Consider the following 17,633-nt stretch of genomic DNA (forward strand, 5'->3'; position numbering starts at 1 on the left):
TCGTTATCCTTACCTCTGGTATCAGAGCCCATCTGCTATGGTGGACGGGCTCTCAGAGTTCTGAGGGTAGAAGGTGGAAATGGTGCTGCAATTGATTGGCAATGTCTGCTGTGGGATGGGAGGGGGTGTGGAGAGTGGCAGCCAGCCAGTCATAATCCCTGTTTTTCAGGTTTCACCCAAGAAACACCCACAGAACAGTTACTGTGTGCCAGTGACCAGAAACCAAATGTTGAGGACTTTAAGTGAAGAACAGAATTGATTCAGGCGAGCCTTTTATCTCACTCTTCTACACAGGCTACCCAAACCCCTGGATGGTTCAGTAATGCACTTGGCTGCTAACCAAAAGATTGGCAGTTCCAGTCCAGCCAGAGGCACCTCAAAAGAAAGGCCTGGCAGTCTACTCCCAAAAAATCAGCCATTGAAAATCCTATGTTCAGAAGCCATGGTCGGAGGCTTGGGGGGAGGGGAGGACCAGAGTGGGGAACTGCCCCGGGCATAAGTCTACGGAGGTGCCAAATGAGGTGTAGAATAACATTCCGAAGTGCCACAAATACAGAAGGCACCTGACTGAGACAACAGGACAAGAGGGGAGAAGGTGTTTCTGGGTTTGCGTCACCTCTATCAACATCTAATTGTTTTGAGATGGAGGGAGTGCACGGTTTAGAGATTGCCCCTGGGTGCTCATCACTGTAGCCACATCCTTGGCTGTGGAGGCTGGATGAACCTTCGAAACTATTGCCCTGAGATAATCTTTAAACCTTAAACCAAAAAAAACCCCTGAAGTCTTCTTAAAGCCAAACAAGAGTTTAGCTTAACTAGTAGAAAATGTCTGCCTTGACCGTTATGCTTTTTTAAGAACTATCTCTATAGGATCATACTGACAAGAGCAACTCTAAGGATTCGATAGGAAACTTAGGGGGCGGTGAGTTTATATCAACGGGGGAGGGACAATTCAGGAAGAGGGTGAGCATGGTTGCACAACTTGAAGAATGTAATCAATGTCAATGAATTGTACATGTAGAAACTGTTGAATTGGTGTATGTTTTGCTGTGTATATTCTCAACAACAGCAAAGTAAATGAAATTTTAAAAAATAATAAAGACAGCCTTATGGAGCACAGTTCTACTCTGACACACATGGGGCCGCCAAGAGTTGGAATCAACTCAACAGGAACAGGTGTGGTAGTATACCCAATGCCATGACCATATAGTAACCAGTAGCAATACAGGGTAGAGGTTGTGCACGTGGATACTGGTATCCTACATGCAAATACTGAGTCCCTTACTGCCTAGCCTCGTGGTCTTGGGACTTCAGGAAACCTTTCTGTGTCTGTTTTCCCATCTGTGAAATGGGTATGAAAATGGTACCTACCTTGGAGGGTGATGAGAGAAACTAAATGAAATAATCCACGCAAATGAATTCAAATGGCGCCAGGAGCTTCTTAATTTCTCAGTCAGTGTTTGCTACTATCAACTTACTCATTCCTTGACATTGATTGAGCACCTATTGTACACTGGGCATCATTATAATTTCTATGTTTTGGACCATATTTAAGACACAACACATAATGAGCACCTTCTATGTGCCCTATACTGGTGGGCGCTTCGTACATTTATCTCGTTTAATCTGCGTTCTCCAATGATGAAAAGGAGATACGTAAGAAGAAAATCAGACACCATGACATCAAATATCCTTTCACATATTACCTCTTCCATGTTGGTTTCACCTAAGAGTTCTGTCCTGCTCAGGAAAACACTTCCAGGGCAAAATTTGTGACCACTGCCTGTCTCTTGAAACATGTAACAATTTACAAAATGGGGACAGTAGTGATTCCTTAGGAAAGCTGACGTTTAGCCCAACAATGGGGAAATCGTTTCATAAATTATTATTTATGAATGAATTCTAAGTCAGACAGCCATTAAAGTGATGCTTTTTATAAAGACTACATGGTAACCCAAAGCAAGGTATATGATTATTTTTTTTAGTGGCAAAGTTCAGGATAGAAAATTCTGTACTTTCTATATGAAACATTGACAAGAATGTACGTACATATAGAAATGGTTGAAATGGCAAATGTTTTGTTATTATATTTTACCACAAGTTTTAAAAATTACGCAGAAAATCAAATCCTCCCAAGCCTTCTCTGGGGGATCCTGACTTGGCAGGCTTTCCTGAGTCTTCCTTTGTTATACATCCTGCCACATGAGATTCCCACAGAGACGCCAAGGAGACCCGTAGTCTCGTTTTATACTGCAGGAAGCTGAAGGACCCAGCTTCAGAGACAGACTCAGGCTCACCTTGGACTTGCTGGGCAACTCTGCAGCAGCTCGTGCTGCCCTTCGCTTGCTAGATGTCTCCATGTTACAGATTTTTACAAGTTCAAGGCAGCATACCCCCCGGGATACACTAGCCTTGTGGTGACCCCGTGCGTGTCAGAGTAGAACTGTGCTCCATAAGGTTTTCAGTGGCTGATTTTTTGGAAGTAGGTCGCCAGGACTTTGTTCCGAGGTGACTCTAGGCAGATTTGAACCACCAACCTTTTGGTTACCAGTCAAGCACATTAACCATTTTCACTACCCAGGAACTCCTTAACAAGAACTAAAAAAAACCAAACCAGTTGCCGCCGAGTCAGTTCTAACTCATGGTGACAGCCGGTGTGTCAGAGCAGAACCGTGCTCCACGGGCTTTCAGTGGCTGTAATCTTTTGGAGAGGATCAGCAGAATTTTCTTCCAAAGCACTTCTGGGTGGATTTGAACTGCCAACCTTTTGGTTAATTGCCAAGCACTCAACCATTTGTGCCACCAGGGACTCTAACAGGAGCAAAGACAAGACAAAGAAGCTCAATGTGGTTTACCTGCAAGAGGGTATGTACTGCGTGAGTAATGGGGAAAACCCCTTCAGTGGCTGATAAGCATTCCGAAAATCCAACGAAGTATCCAATTTTAAGGCATCCTAGGATGATGGTGATGACTGAAAACAGTGAGATACTACCTAAATTTGAGGGAAAAACACACACACACGTAAATACACAACGATGTCATTTCAAAATAACTTGCTAATACATTATACTACTGGCCTGAGAAACAGAAAACCAGAAGACAGGTATTGGGTCCTGTGCATCGTCGTACCCACCAACACGCCCATCCCAGGATCTCATACGCAATGCATATTCCATAAAGCCTGGGTTGCTCGACAGAAGTCCTCTAGAAGCTTCTCCAGAGCAGGACAATCTGAGAGCATCATCCTCCTACTGAAAATCTCAGTTGGCTTCCTGGTCTCTAAAGAATAAACCTCAGCTTCTATGCACGCCGCCCAAAGCCCTTCACAACTGGTGTTGTTGTTGCTAGCTGTTGTCAAGTCCACCCCGGCTCATGGCGACCCCATGCACACCAGGATCAGACCATTGTGATCCATGCGGTCTTCATGGGCTGATTTTTGGAAGTAGGTTGCCAGGCCTTTTTTCCTAGTCTGTAAGCTCCTCTGAAACCTGTTCCGCATCCTAGCAACATGCGAGCCTCCACTGAGAGACGGGAGGTGGCTACCGTGGAGCTGCATCGGATGGGAATGGAACGCGGGTCCCAGCCAATACACCTCATGCGCAGCCACCACCCGTCCGACACCAGAGGCTTGTGTGTTGCTAGGATGCTGAACAGGTTTCAGAGGAGCTTCCAGACTAGGATGGACTAGGAAGAAAGGCCTGGCAATGTACTTCCAAAAATCAACCGTTAAAAACCCTATGGATCACAATGATCCAATCTTCAGCTGATCATGGAGATGGCACAGGACGGGGCATGTTTCCTTCTGTTGTGTAAGGGGTTGTCATGAGTTAGGGGCTGATTCGACAGCAGCTTAACAGCAACAGTGAAATCCAAGTGCAGCGTGGAGTTTAGTTAATGTGCACCAACGTTGGTTCCTTAGTTGTCACATATGTACCATAGCAACGTAGGATCTTAACAATAGGGGACACTAGGTGACATATATGGTCACTCTCTGGCTATCTTTGCAACTTTTCTGTAAATCTAAAACACGGACAGGGCCTATGCTGGGTAAGATGAAAAGAGGCAGCATTGACACTGTATACCCAGCACGGTTTGGACCAAACCAAAACCAAACTCACTGCCGTCGAGTCGATTCCAACTCCTAGCAACCCTGTAGACACAGCAGAACTGTCCCATAGGGCTTCCAAGGCTGTAATCTTCACAGAGGCAAACTGCCATGTCTTTCTTCCGCAGAGCGACTGGTGGGTTCGAACTGACAAACTGTAGGTAGGCAGCCAAGCACTTAACCACTGCACCACCAGGGCTCTGTATGGTTTTTACCAAAACCCACTTCCATCAAGCCAATTCCAACTCATAGTGGCCTATAGGAGAGAGTGGAACTGCCCATACAGTTTCCAAGGAGCAGCTGGTGGATTCAAACTGCCGGCCTTCTGGTTAGCAGCCGAGCTCTTAACAACTGCTGCACCAGGGCTTCTTATGGTTTTCACCATAAAGCAAAAATGAACAAGTAAAAATCATGCTCGTGAAAAAAATTGGAGGGGACTACACAAATACGTTAAAAAGGAACTCGTGGCAATTTTTTTTGAATTAATGGGGGAAATACACTGCTCATAGGGACCTGATCAATGTCAAAGTCTCAAAACCCCCTCCTGGGCCAACACTGATGGCCATTCACACATTTGCTCCCACGGTCAGGACGAAACTGGTTCGTGTGTGACATGCATTAAGGACCACGAGCCCTAATCGTGAACTCTAACGTTACAGCCCCAGCCCATGAAGCCTCCGGCAAAAAGTAACGCGATCACCTGGCATTTTGTTTCCACTGCTCAAAGGCTGTGGAAACAACACGAAGTCACATTTTTTTTTTAATTCTGGAAAAGACCCCAGTGAAATCAGAGACTTTGTTAAGAGTGGAGATTCAATCCCAGGGCTTTGAAATAATTTGACAAATGTGTGCTTCGTTCTGACGAGAAAACGAGACGGCAAGACAAGGTGACGTAGCCTGGTTGGGATGGCCTTGTGGACTGAATCGTGTCTTCCCAAAATGTGTGTTGAAATCCTGTCCTTTGTACCTGTGGCTGTAATCCTGTTTGGAAACAACCTTTTTCTTTATGTTAATTAGGCTATACTGGCAAAGGGTGGGAAGCCCCGATGGCGTAGTGGTTAAGTGCTACGGCTGCTAACCAAAAAATCAGCCATTCAAATCCACCAGGCCCTCCATGGAAACCCTATGGGGAGGTTCTACTCTGTCCTATAGGGTCGCTATGAGTCGGAATCGACTCCACGGCAAGGGGGTTGGTTTTTTTGGTTTGGAGTAGGGCGAGTTCTATATTTAACCACTTCCAAGTTATAAAAAGAGCAAATGAAATCTGTCCCCAGTGTTGATGGCAGCATGTGTCACAAGAGCCAAGAGGTGGAAGCAACCGAAATGTCCTCAAGGGAGCAGTGGATAAACAAAATGTGCTATGTACATACAATGGAATACTACTGAGCCATAGAGAGAAATGAAGTCCTGATACGTGTACAACATCAGTGAACCTTGAAGACATCACGCTAAGCAAAATAAGCCAGTCGCTAAAGGACAAATACGGTATGGTCTTACTTGAATGAAATAGGCAAAGTATAGCAACAAAGATGATTAGTGGTTACCAGGAGTGGGAGGGAGAGAGGAAGGAGGGGTTTTTCCTTAGGGGGCATTGAGTTTATGTTAATAAAAACCAAAACCAAACTCATTGCTATCCAGTTGATACGGATTCATGGCGACCCTGTAGGACAGAGTAGAATTGCACCATAGGGTTCCAGGGAGCGGCTGGTGGATTCGAACTGCCAACCTTTTGGTTAGCAGTCATAGCTCGCCATAGCTCTTACCCACTGCCCCATAAGGCTCCAGTTCATACTAATGGTGGTGGAATACTTTGGAAAATAATAGCAAGAACGGTTGCACAACATGTAATCAGCGTCACTGAGTTATTCGCGTAGAAATTGTTGAACTGGTGAGCATTTTGTTGTGTATATTTTCACCATAAGACAGAGAGCAGATTAGGCACAGAGACACATACACGTGGGGGAGTATTGTCCACAAGCACAGGAACACCAAGGTTTGCAACAGACACCAGAAACTAGGAGAGAGGCCCACGGAAGGAACTGACGTTGCCGAGACACTGATGTGGACTTTGAGCCTCCTGAACTGTGAGAAAATATAGGCCCTTGCGGCATTTCTGTTATAACAGCACTAGGAAACCAAGACAGGTTGGAAGAACACATGCCTAGAACTAAGAGGACCTGCACGGTGGGGCGGGACCTGCGAGGTGGGGCGGAGCCTTGCAGTGGCGTGGGGCCTGTGGGGTGGGGCGGGGCCCGTGGGGTGGGGCGGGCCTGCGTGGTGGGTGGGGCCTGGCTGTGCCCTTAACAGAATGTGTGGGTTTGGACAAGTCATGTCCCTGCTCCTAACCTCGGTTTTATCATCTGTAAAATGTCCTGAAGCAGTGGCATCAGAATCCCCTGGAGGCCTGAGACTGTGGCCCTAAGACAGACACCCTTATGGCCTGGAACTAAAGCTGTTCCGGGAGACCACCTTTCAGCCAAACAATAGGCAGGCCCATAAGATAAACAATAACACCCAGGAAGAAGTGTTCCTTAGAACAGTCAATTATATGAGATCAAAAGGACAACAGTTGCCCAAAAGCAAAGACGACAAGGCAGGAAGGGGTAGAAAATCCGGACGAAAGGAAACAGGCAATCCAGGGCAGAAATGTGGAGGGTGCTGACAAACTGAGGGGAGTGAAGCCAGTGTCATGTAACGTTTTATGTACTATCTAATGGGACATGAATTTGCTCTGTGAGCTTTCACCTAAAGCACAATAAAAAATTAAAAAAAAAAAAAAAATCCCTAAAAGTAGACTGCTAGCCTTGCTCCTAGAGTTTCTGGTTCAGTAGGTCTCAGGTGGGGCCCCCAAATTTGCATTTCTAACCAGTTCCAGATGCTGCTGCTGCTTTTGGTCTGGGGCCTCACTTCAAGAAGGAACGGTCTAGAACATCTCTGGAGTTGACATTTTAAGGGGTCTGTGACAAATACAGTGGCTCCATAGTTCAGTGGTTAGAGCGCTGGTCCTATAAACCAGGGGTTGCAAGTTCAGAATCTCACTGGAGCCTTACAGGGAACTTTAGAGCCCTGGTGGTGCAGTGGTTAAGAGCTTGGCTGTTAACCAAAAGGTCAGCAGTTCAAATCCACCAGCTCCTCCTTGGAAACCCAACGAGACAGTTCTACTCTGTCCTATAGGGTTGCTATGAGTCGGAATTGACTTGATGGCAATGGGTTGTTTTTTTTTTTTTTTTTTGGTTTGTGATAAATACTTCACATAACTTCTGACATTCTTGAAATCCTTCCTCCCATCACTCATCCATCCCTCCACTCACAGATTCTTTCATCCATTTATTTCTACAACAAATATTTTGGGGACTCCTAGTATGCATAAGACTTTGTGCCAGGGGCTCAAAGATGAACAAACAAGATTGGTAGAGAAAAAAATATACACAAGCATAACACTGCATAAGTTGGGGTGTGCACAAAACATAGAGGAATGCACTGGCACCAGACTTCTCATCCGCAGCATGGGAAATCAGAAAAGAGTAGAAGAATAGTTACAGTCCACTGTGAGACCAGTAAGGCAGCCCAAGAATGCTATTCCCAGCTAAGATGTCACTCATTTGTCAGGACAAAAGACAGAACCATATCTGAAGATAGGCCAAATGTAATTTATTATTGAGCACCAACTATGGGTCAGGAACTATCCCAGGAACTGAGGATATAAAGGTCAATAAAATATCTTTTCTTGGGGAGTTTAATGTTCTAGCAGGGAAGACAGGAAAAAAAAAAACAAAATAATAAACATATAAGAATTATCAGGAAGTGATAAACACCACAAAGAAAAGTTAAGCAGGGAAGGGGGTTGAGGTTGATGGTTGGTAGTCAGGCAAGGACTCTTCCAAGGAGGTGACAGGTGAACAGAGAACAGAAGGATGAGGAAAAATATCATCTATATAACCCATCTGAGAATATCTGACTAAGGGCTTTAACCAAACAACCAGTGAAATGGAAGAGTCTTCAAAACTGGCGAAGACGAAGAGGAGAGGAAACAACAGTAAGTAGTTAACTTTGCAACTTTACAAAAGATTGGAGGGGTGGATGAGTATATAATGGATGGGTAGATGGATGGATGGGTGGGTGGATGAGTTGATGGGAAGATGAGCAGATGAATGGGTGGGTGAGTGGATGGTGGATGGATGGGTGGGTGGATGGATGGATGGATGGATGGCTGGATGGATGGATGGATGGATGGATGGATGGATGGATGGATGGATGGATGGATGGATGGGTGGGTGGATGGATGGGTGGGTGGTGTGGGTGGACGGACGGACGGATGGACGGATGGATGGATAGATGGATGGATAAATGGATGGGTGGATAAGCTGATGGGAAGAGGAGTGGATGAGTGGATGGATGGATGAGTGGGGGGATGGGGGGTGGGGGATGGGTGGATGGGCGGGTGGGTGGATGGGTGGATGGGTGGATGGATGGACTGATGGGAATATGAGTGGGTAGATGGATGGATGGGTGAGTGGGTGGGAGGATGAATTGATGGGAAGATGAGTGGATGAATGGGTGGATGGATAGGTGGATAGGTGGATGGATGGATGAATGAATGGATGAGTGGATGAGTTGATGGGAAGATGAGTGGATGAGCAGGTGAATGGATGGATGGGTGGTTGGATGAATCGTTCAAGTAGATAATGCGTTGTTTAAAAAAACTGTACAAAAACCTGAACTCATAAAAGAAATAAATTTGGGAATGATTACTCACACAAAAAGAATTGCTGTCAGTACTGGGGATATCAGCACAGCTTGTACACAGCAAGGTCATGGAAGCTCCATAGATACATCCAGACTCCCTGAGGGACCAAATTGCTGGGCTGAGGGCTGTGGGGACCATGTTCTACATTCTACTGTGATGAGTACCGTCTGGGTTCTTAAAAGCTTGTGAGAAGCCATCTAGAGTACTCCATTGGTCTCACCCCTTCAGGAGCAAGGAAGAATGAATAAAACTAAAGATACAAGGGAAAGATTGGTCCAAAGGACAAATAGACCACATCTACCAAGACCTCCACTAGACTGAGTCCAAGACAACTAGATGGTGCCTGGCTACCACCACTGACTGCTCTAACAGGGATCACAATAGAGGGTCCCAGACAGAGCTGGAGAAAAATATAAAACAAAATGCTAACTCAAAAAGAAAGATCAGACTTGCTGGCCTGACAGAGACTGAAGAAACCCTGAGAGTATGACCCTCGGACACCCTATTAGCTCAGTAATGAAGTCACCCCTGAAGTTCACCTTTCAGCCAAAGATTGGACAGGCCCATAAAACAAAACGAGACTAAAGGGGTACACCAACCCAGGGGCAAGGATGAGAAGCAGGAGGGGACAGGAAAGCTGGTAATAGGGAACCCAAGGTCAAGAAGGGAGACCGTTGACATGTTGTGGGGTTGTTAACCAATGTCATAAAACAATGTATGCACTAATTGTTTAATGCGAAACTAGTTTGTTCTGTAAAACTTCATCTAAAGTACAATAAAAATAAGGAAAAACCAAGAAGAATTGCTTTGACAATTAATGGGACAATGCTTGTACAGTCCCTAGCATTCTGAACACACTCAGCAAAAAAAGCTATTATTCTAATGATCGTCATTCCCATAACCTTGTGTTAATGACCCTTCTCTGGGTTTGAAAAGGTACAGAAAGAATCAAGGAAAAAAAATACCTTTACCATTTCAATCTTTTAAGAGAATAGAAACCAGATTCTGGTAATTAGTGACGTGAAACCGCTAATTCATTGAGAGTTCTCACGTCACTGTACACACTGGGCAGTTATGAGATAACCCAGGCTACTGTCACTGCTTGTGGATTAAATCTGTCCCTTTATTTAGGAAAAAAAAACTAAACTCAAACCCATTGCCACTGAGTCAATTCCAACTCATGGCAGCCCCATATGTTGCAGAGTAGAACTGCTCCGTAGGGTTTTCTTGGCTGTAATCTTTACAGAAACAGATGGCCAGGGTTTTCTTCCATGCTGCCACTGAATGAGTTCAAACCACCAACCTTTAGGTTAGCTCTCAAGTGCAAACCATTTGTTGCCAGGAACCTTTGGCAAAAGAGATGGATTAGCAATCCACCATTACCACAAAATTTCCAAGAACGTCCCTATTTTTGTATCTGAGAGCCAGCCTTCACTTTCTCACACCCAGCAGGTAGAAGAGAATATTCCCTCTTCACAGAGATGCCTCACTGCCCAGACCACGATCCAAAAACTTCCTCTGGAAAAACTCAGCACCCGGAAGTCCACAGGCTGGCTCTTTGCAGAGTACCAGGCTTCAAAGACTCTGTCCTTAGGGCTAGCGCCGAGCGAGCTGGGATCCTGAGTCAAACCTGTCTTTCCAGCTCTGGTTCCTGGGGATCCTCACTCCCACCTGTGGCTGAAGCCTCTCCCCCTTGGCACAGGCTCCCTGAAGTTCTTTCAAGATCATTAGCTTCCCGGTTCTTTGATGAACCAAAGCAAGCAACGGTGCTCTGCAAACTCCTTGACTTGGCATCTCCAAGCCCTCTTCCCCATCCCAGAGGCAGGCTGGGATTCTTACTTTACCGATGAGGAAGCCGGGACTCAGAAAGATGACAAGATGAATAAGCTAAAGAGGTGAACGAGCTGTTTCTCATTGATTCCCAGGGTTCTGTTCCAACTCTTTTAAAAGACTGAACTGGTAATGGTAGTTTTTTCCTTGCTTCTGCCCTTTCTCAACCCTGAATGAAGTGTTATTACCACAAAGTTACGGGAATGATGACAATAAGAACAATAGCGGCATTTATTGAGTTCGTTCAGAATGCTGAAACACGCAGCCACGCCTTCGTGGGCCAGCACCATTGCCAGTACTCACATTGCCTCACTTGAATGGTTTTGTTCTTATGGGGGCAATTTACTGAGCATCTAAACCACCAACAGAAGTCCCTGGGTGGCAAAGCAGTTAACACACTCTGCTGCTAACTCAAAAGGCAGAGGTCCAAGTTCGCCCAGGGGCACCTCAGAAAAAGGCCCGGCACTGTACTGCCAAAAAGTCAGCCATTGAAAATCCTGTGAAGCACAGCTCTACTCTGGAGTCACCATGAGTTGAATTGGACTTGACTGCAACTGGTTTACTGGTAAACCACCACCATTTATTGAATACCTACTATATTTTCCTCCTCTCTTTCTCTCTCGCTTCATTTATTCTATCTCTACTTGAGTGTCTAATGTTGTTGTTGTTATTGTTAGGTGCTGTCGAGTCTGTTCCAAGTCACACCAACCCTATGTATTGCAAAACAAAATGCTACCCCATCCTATACCATCGTCACAATAATTGTTATGCTTGAGCCCATTGTTGCAACCACTGTGTCAGTCCATCTCATTGAGGGTCTTCCTCTTTTACACTGACCCTCTACTTTACCCAGCACGATGTCCTTCTCCAGAGACTGGTCCCTCCTGATAACACGTCCAAAGTACATGAGAGGAAGTTTCGCCATCCTTGCTTCTAAGGAACATTCTGGCTATACTACTTCTAATAGACATCTCAAATTAACATGTCCACAAGGGAAATCTTCGTTCTGCATCCCTGCCCCTACCCCTCCTTCTTCTTCTCAGTCTTGGGAAATGGCACCACCATGCTCCCAGAGACTCAGGGCCCAATCCCAGGAATCCTCCAGGATTCCACACTTTCTCTCATGTCCCCCGTCTAATCCATCCAATGCATCCTGTCCACTTCTCATTGCACCCACCCCTACACCGTGGTCCGAGCCCCCATCATCTCCCCACTCCTCAGGGGTCTCCCTGCCTCCACTCTTATCCTCCTCCCTACCTTTTCAATGCACATTAGGTTATGTCTCTCCCTGATCAGAATCCTCCAATGGCTTTACACCGCCCTAGACTGCAAGCCGACTCCAGACAGTGGCCTACAAGACCCTATGTCATCTGCCCCCTTCCTCGACCCATCCTCTTACTATTAAATCTCAGGTCTTCGGCATCCAAACGTTCTTCTTACTCCTTCAACGCACCAAACTCAGTCCTGCCTCAGGTCTTTGCACGTGCTGTTCCCTCTGCCTGGGCTGAACGTCCTCCAGATCTTTGCAGGACCAGTTCCTTCTTGGCATTTGAACCTCTGCTCAGAAGTGACCTGCATGGTTCTTCAAAATGTTGACTGTAGAACTACCATATGACCCTGCAACCCCAATCCTAGGTATACATCCAGAAGAAGTGAGGGCAGGAATGGAAACAGAATCCCGTACACCAGTGCTCATTGTTGCCCTTCTCACAATAGCCAAAAGGTGGAAACAACTGAAATGTCCGTCAGTGGATGAATGGATAAACAAAGTGCGGAACATACACGCAATGGGATATCACTCAGCTGTAATGAGAAATGAAGCCCTCCTGCATGCCACACATGGAAGAACCTTGAAAGCTTACATTAAGTGAATTAAGTCAGTTGCAAAAGGACTAATACATGTGATCTCACTTACATGAAATAAGCAAATATCTAGAAATCAAAGATTATGACTGGTAACCAACAATTCTAGCATATTCCGATGTCTTGGTGTTACGGATTGAATTGTGTCCCCCCAAAATTTATGTTAAAGTCCTAACTCCTGGTACCTGAGAATGTGACCTTGTTTGGAAAGCGGGCCTTCGAAGTCATTATCAGTTAAGTTAAAACAAGATCATACTAGAGTAGAGTGAATCCTAAATCTAAGGCTGGTGTCCTTATCAAAGAGAAGAGTAGAGTGAATCCTAAATCTAAGGCTGGTGTCCTTAATAAAGAGAAGAGGTACGGAGGGGAAACAGCCACACGTCAATGGAATTAGGCTGCAGCTATAAGTCAAGGAATGCCTGGGACTCCCAGAAGCTGGAAGAGACAAGATCTTCCCCTAGAGCCTTCAGAGAGAACATGGCACAGCCAACAGCCTGAATTCAGACTATACTAGCCCCTAAAACTTTAAATCAATACATTTCTGTTATTTAAAGCCACCTACTTTGGTTTTTTTTTTTTACTTTGGGGAATTTCATTACATCCACCCCAGGAAGCTAAGACACTTGGCAGATCCAGGCACCTAGCTCCGACTTTCCTCCACTCTCTTCACTCGGTCATTCACCCCCAACCTTCTGGAAGGCCTTTTATGTGCCATGCCTCATGCAGGGCAGTAGGGAGGCCAGATCTGGTCTTGGCCACCAAGACGCCCACAGTGTCTCCCATTCAGGAGACAGGAAATGGCATCAGTGTGAGAGGGGGCTGTGACAGATGGAATTCAGAAGCTGTAGGAGCCCAGAGGATGAGCAACTGGTGCAGTGTGGGGTTATGGAGTGAAAGGAAGGGAAGGAGAGAGAGGCAGGAAGGAAGGGGAAGAGGGAAGAGAGGGAGAAAGGACATGGGAAGGGAAGAAGAGAAGATGTGAGAGAAAGGGAGGGGGAGACAGGAAGAGGAGAGAGAAAAGGAAGAGGGGCAAAGGGAGGGGGAGAGAAGGAGGAAGGGAAGGAAGGAAAGAGGGGGACCAATGGGGAAGGAAGAAGGAAGGTAGAGGAAAGGAGGGAAGGGAAGAAAGGAAAAAGGGAAAGATGGAGGAAGAAAAGAAGGGAAGAATGGGAAGAAAAAGAAAGGATTCTTCCACTACTGCAAAGCATAAGCAAAAACCTGCATTGCGTGTAATACTTTTTAGCCTGTGTAAATCAATGTCCTCAAAATAACATTTCATGCCCATCTTTTGTTTGCTGTTCGTTTGTTTTATACAGCCCTAGATTCACTGCCCTCTTGATCTATGTACAGGTTTCTCATGAATGGGATACTTCGTGGTTTAAAGTCAGGAAAGGTGTGCGTCAGGGTTGTATCCTTTCACCATACCTATTCGATCTGTATGCTGAGCAAATAATCCAAGAAGCTGGACTATATGAAGAAGAACAGGGCATCAGGATTGGTGGAAGACTCTTTAACAACCTGTGTTATGCAGATGCCACACACAACCTTGCTTCCTGAAAGTGAAGAGGACTCGAAGCACTTACTGAAGAGGATCAAAGACCACAGCCTTCAGTATGGATTACACCTCAACATAAAGAAAATAAAAATCCTCACAACTGGACCAATAAGCAACATCATGATAAACGGACAAAAGATTGAAGTAGGACTTCATTTCACTTGGATCCACAATCAACACCCATGGAAGCAGCAGTCAAGAAATCAAGACTCATTGCATTGGGCAAATCTGCTGCAAAAGACCTCTTTAACATGTTAAAAAGCAAAGATGTCACCTTGAAGACTAAGGTGCGCCTGATCCAAGCCATGGTATTTTCAATCGCCTCTTATGCATGCAGAAGCTGGACAATGAATAAGGAAGACCAAAGAAGAATCGATGCCTTTGAATTATGGTGTTGGCAAAGAATATTGAATATACCAAGGACTGTCAGAAGAAAGAACAAATCTGTCTTGGAAGAAGTACAGCCAGAATGCTCCTTAGAAGCAAGGATGGTGAGACTACATCTCACATACTTTGGACATGTTGTCAGGAAGGATCAATCCCTGGAGAAGGACATCACGCTTGGTAAAGTAGAGGGTCAGCACAGAAGAGGAAGACCCTCAACAGGATGGACAGACAACTCAGTGGCTGCAATGGTGGGCTCAAATGTGACAACGATTGTGAGGATGGTGCAGGACCAAGCAGTGTTTCACTCTTCGTACACAGGGTCGCTGTGAGTTGGAGCTGACTTGATGGCACCTAACAACAACAGATTCACTGCCATTCACAGAGTCACAAAACCATGCTAAAAAAAAAAAAAAAAAAACACCCATTGCCATTGAGTTGATTCCGACTCATAGCAGCCCTATACCATAAATCTTCCTAAAACAACCATGCTCAGACCTGGAATCTGGGCCACCTTGGAGTTGGTTCTAATTGTCCCAGAGGCAAGATGACCTAGACACAGTCCCTAAGCCTAAGGAAGCTAGAGTCTGATTCGAACAAGAAGGCTCCTATCCAGATAGTCATACACGTGGCAGAAATTGAGAAGGACCAGAGAGCTGCCATGGTGGCCCACTGGAGGGACCAGTCATTCCAGCAGGCACGTGGAGAAGGTGGCGTCTGGGCCAGACCTCTGAAGGGGCAATGGGAAGAAGGACCAATGTGCATGGACACTCCCCACGCTCTCACACCCCCCACACTCTCCCACACCCCCATCCCACTGGCTGTCATCAAATCCTATCAAGCTGACACTAGGGTTCAGGAGGATGAAGTAACTTGCCGAGGTCATGCAAGGAAAGCGAAGATGTACATTCACTCTAAGATTTAATTTCAGGTCTAGCATGCAAACTCGAGGGCAGATGTGTAATGCGTCTGGTGTGAAATGCACTCAGCCCCCACAGGAAGGTTTCCCAGACAGTTGCTTTCTTCCAAGCTGGGCTTCCCACTGCCTCCTCCCTTTGACCTGCTTCAGGTCTGTCTCCCTTGCGAGAGTGGAGGAGGAGGGGAGGGTTCTTATCTTGACAATCTTTCGATCAATGTGTGTGAGTATCCAGCAAGTGCTAACACCCCCCCAGCCCCAGCATGCATTCACTCATTCATTACTTCATTCATTCTACCTGCATTCCATTAGCGCCTACTCTATGCCAGACCCTCTGGTGGCTTTGGACTAAAAGATGCAATATGACCCCAGTGTCACAGAGCTCCCCCAGGGTGGTGAAAAACAAGGGCTCAATGAGGGGTGTGGTCAGCAGCACAAGGGGCATGGTGGGGAAAGACTTCACTGGGAGGCAATGGGGAGGGGATTGAGAAAATGGAAAGGCATTCCAGGAAGAGGGAACAGCATATGCAAAGACACGAAGGCATGAAATACTGCGATGGGAAATGAAAGCCTTTGATAGAATGATTGGAGCATGGAGTGGGGACAAAAGTGGGGATAAAACCAAAGAGGCCAGCTGGGGCCAGCTTGGGCGAGATCTTAGCAGGCCTTGAATGCCAGGATGCTGAGTGCTGCTTTCATCGTGGGGTCAGTGGTGCCACTGCAAGACTTTAAGCAGGTGAAAGTTGTGAACAGGTTTATGTATCTGTAGTTCTAATGGAGGAGTCCCTGGGTGGTGCGAAAACAATTAAGGTCAACTACTAGCCTGGTGGTGTAGTGGTTAAGTGCACAGCTGCTAATCAAAAGGTCAGCAGTTCCAATCCACCAGACGCTCCTTGGAAACTGTATGGGGCAGCTCTATTCCGTCCTATAGGGTTGCTATGAGTTGGAATCTACTCGATGGCAACGGGTTTGGTTTTTTGGTTTACTGGCCAAAAGGTGGGCAATTCGAACCCACCCAGAGGCATCTTGGAAGACAGGTCTGGCTACCTGCCTCTGAAAGGTCACAGCGTTGAAAATCCGTGCAGCAGTTCTACTCTGCAAACATGGGGTGGCCACGAGTTGGAACCCACCTTACAGCAACTAACGGTGCTAATGGTGGAATGTAACACAGAGACAGGAGGCTACTGCAAGGACCCACAGAGGGGTTGGGGGGGCAGTTAGAGGGGGCGCTTGCTCCCAGGCCCAAATCCAAGGAGGCCCCAGAGGAGGCACGAAATGACATCCCGAGAAGCCACAAACATGAAGGCGCCTACCTGAGGCAGCCAGAGAACAGGGATGTCTGCTGACATGTCGCCTCTATCAACCTCTGTTCCTCTTGAAATTGGAGGTGGGGGCGCAATTTAGAGATTGTCCCTGGGCGGTCATTACTCTCGCTAAGCCTCTGATGACGCAGGCAGTGCCTTACACAGAGTAACAGAGCTTAATAAAGAAAGAGAAAGAGAGAAGGAAGGGCAGGAGGGGAAATCAGAAAAGAAGGAGGCCGGAGGCAGAAAAAACTGCCCCGAAGTCAAAGGAGGAAAGGGCGCAGAGCTACCGCAGGATCGTTGCAGCGAGCGGGTGCGCTCGCCTGGGACTCACCGCGGAGCCAGCGCGTGCCAGCTTGCATGTCCTTGAGGCGGATGAGGCGGCGTTGCGCGGCGCTGCGGCCCACGTACCAGAGCATCCAGACCAGCTGCAGCAGCATCAGCGCCGTGAGCACGCAGAGCAGGGCGAGCTTGCCCACGCCCTTGGCGTGCACGGCCCAGGCCAGCAGCAGCAGCAGCCCCGCCACGAACACGTTCAGCCCGTACTGGCTGCTCAGCGCCTCGGCCAGCTTCTGCGGGACGCTGGCCCGGGAGGAGCCCCGTCGGGGACCCGGGGACCCTGAGGACTCCCCTGGCCCCGACAGCCCCTGCTCCGGGGCGCTCGCCACCGGCCCCCGGCCCTCGGGCATCTTCAGAGCGGGACCCTAGGCGCGTCCGGTGGTGGCTGCGCCCTCTGCTGTTCCTGGCACCTGTCCCAGCCCCGATGTCCTCTGACAACCAGCCCCACTCTGCCCACCCCCAACGCCTGCACCCCCTGTCCGCCCCTTCCCCCTTTGCCGACGTCCCCCACCCTGGTGACTCAGCTGACCCCAGTTGACCCGGCTTCTAAGCGCCCCCCGACGCCCACCTCTATCCACTGGTTCTCCCGC

General features: G+C 47.2%; 1 protein-coding gene across 1 annotated transcript in view; it reads right to left on the reverse strand.

Moving 5' to 3' along the window:
• Positions 1-17,393, reverse strand: part of OTOP1 (otopetrin 1) — a 33,200-nt gene extending 15,807 nt beyond the window's left edge. Inside the window, exons 1-2 of the mRNA XM_049885315.1 lie at positions 17,039-17,393; positions 2,856-2,992 (exon numbers count right to left, since the gene is read on the reverse strand). Coding sequence (XP_049741272.1) covers positions 2,856-2,992; positions 17,039-17,393 — 492 coding nt within the window. The remainder of the gene's footprint in view (positions 1-2,855; positions 2,993-17,038) is intronic.
• Between the last annotated feature and the right edge of the window lie 240 nt (positions 17,394-17,633).

This window comes from Elephas maximus, chromosome 5 (genome assembly GCF_024166365.1).
Source record: "Elephas maximus indicus isolate mEleMax1 chromosome 5, mEleMax1 primary haplotype, whole genome shotgun sequence".
Taxonomy (NCBI): domain Eukaryota; kingdom Metazoa; phylum Chordata; class Mammalia; order Proboscidea; family Elephantidae; genus Elephas; species Elephas maximus.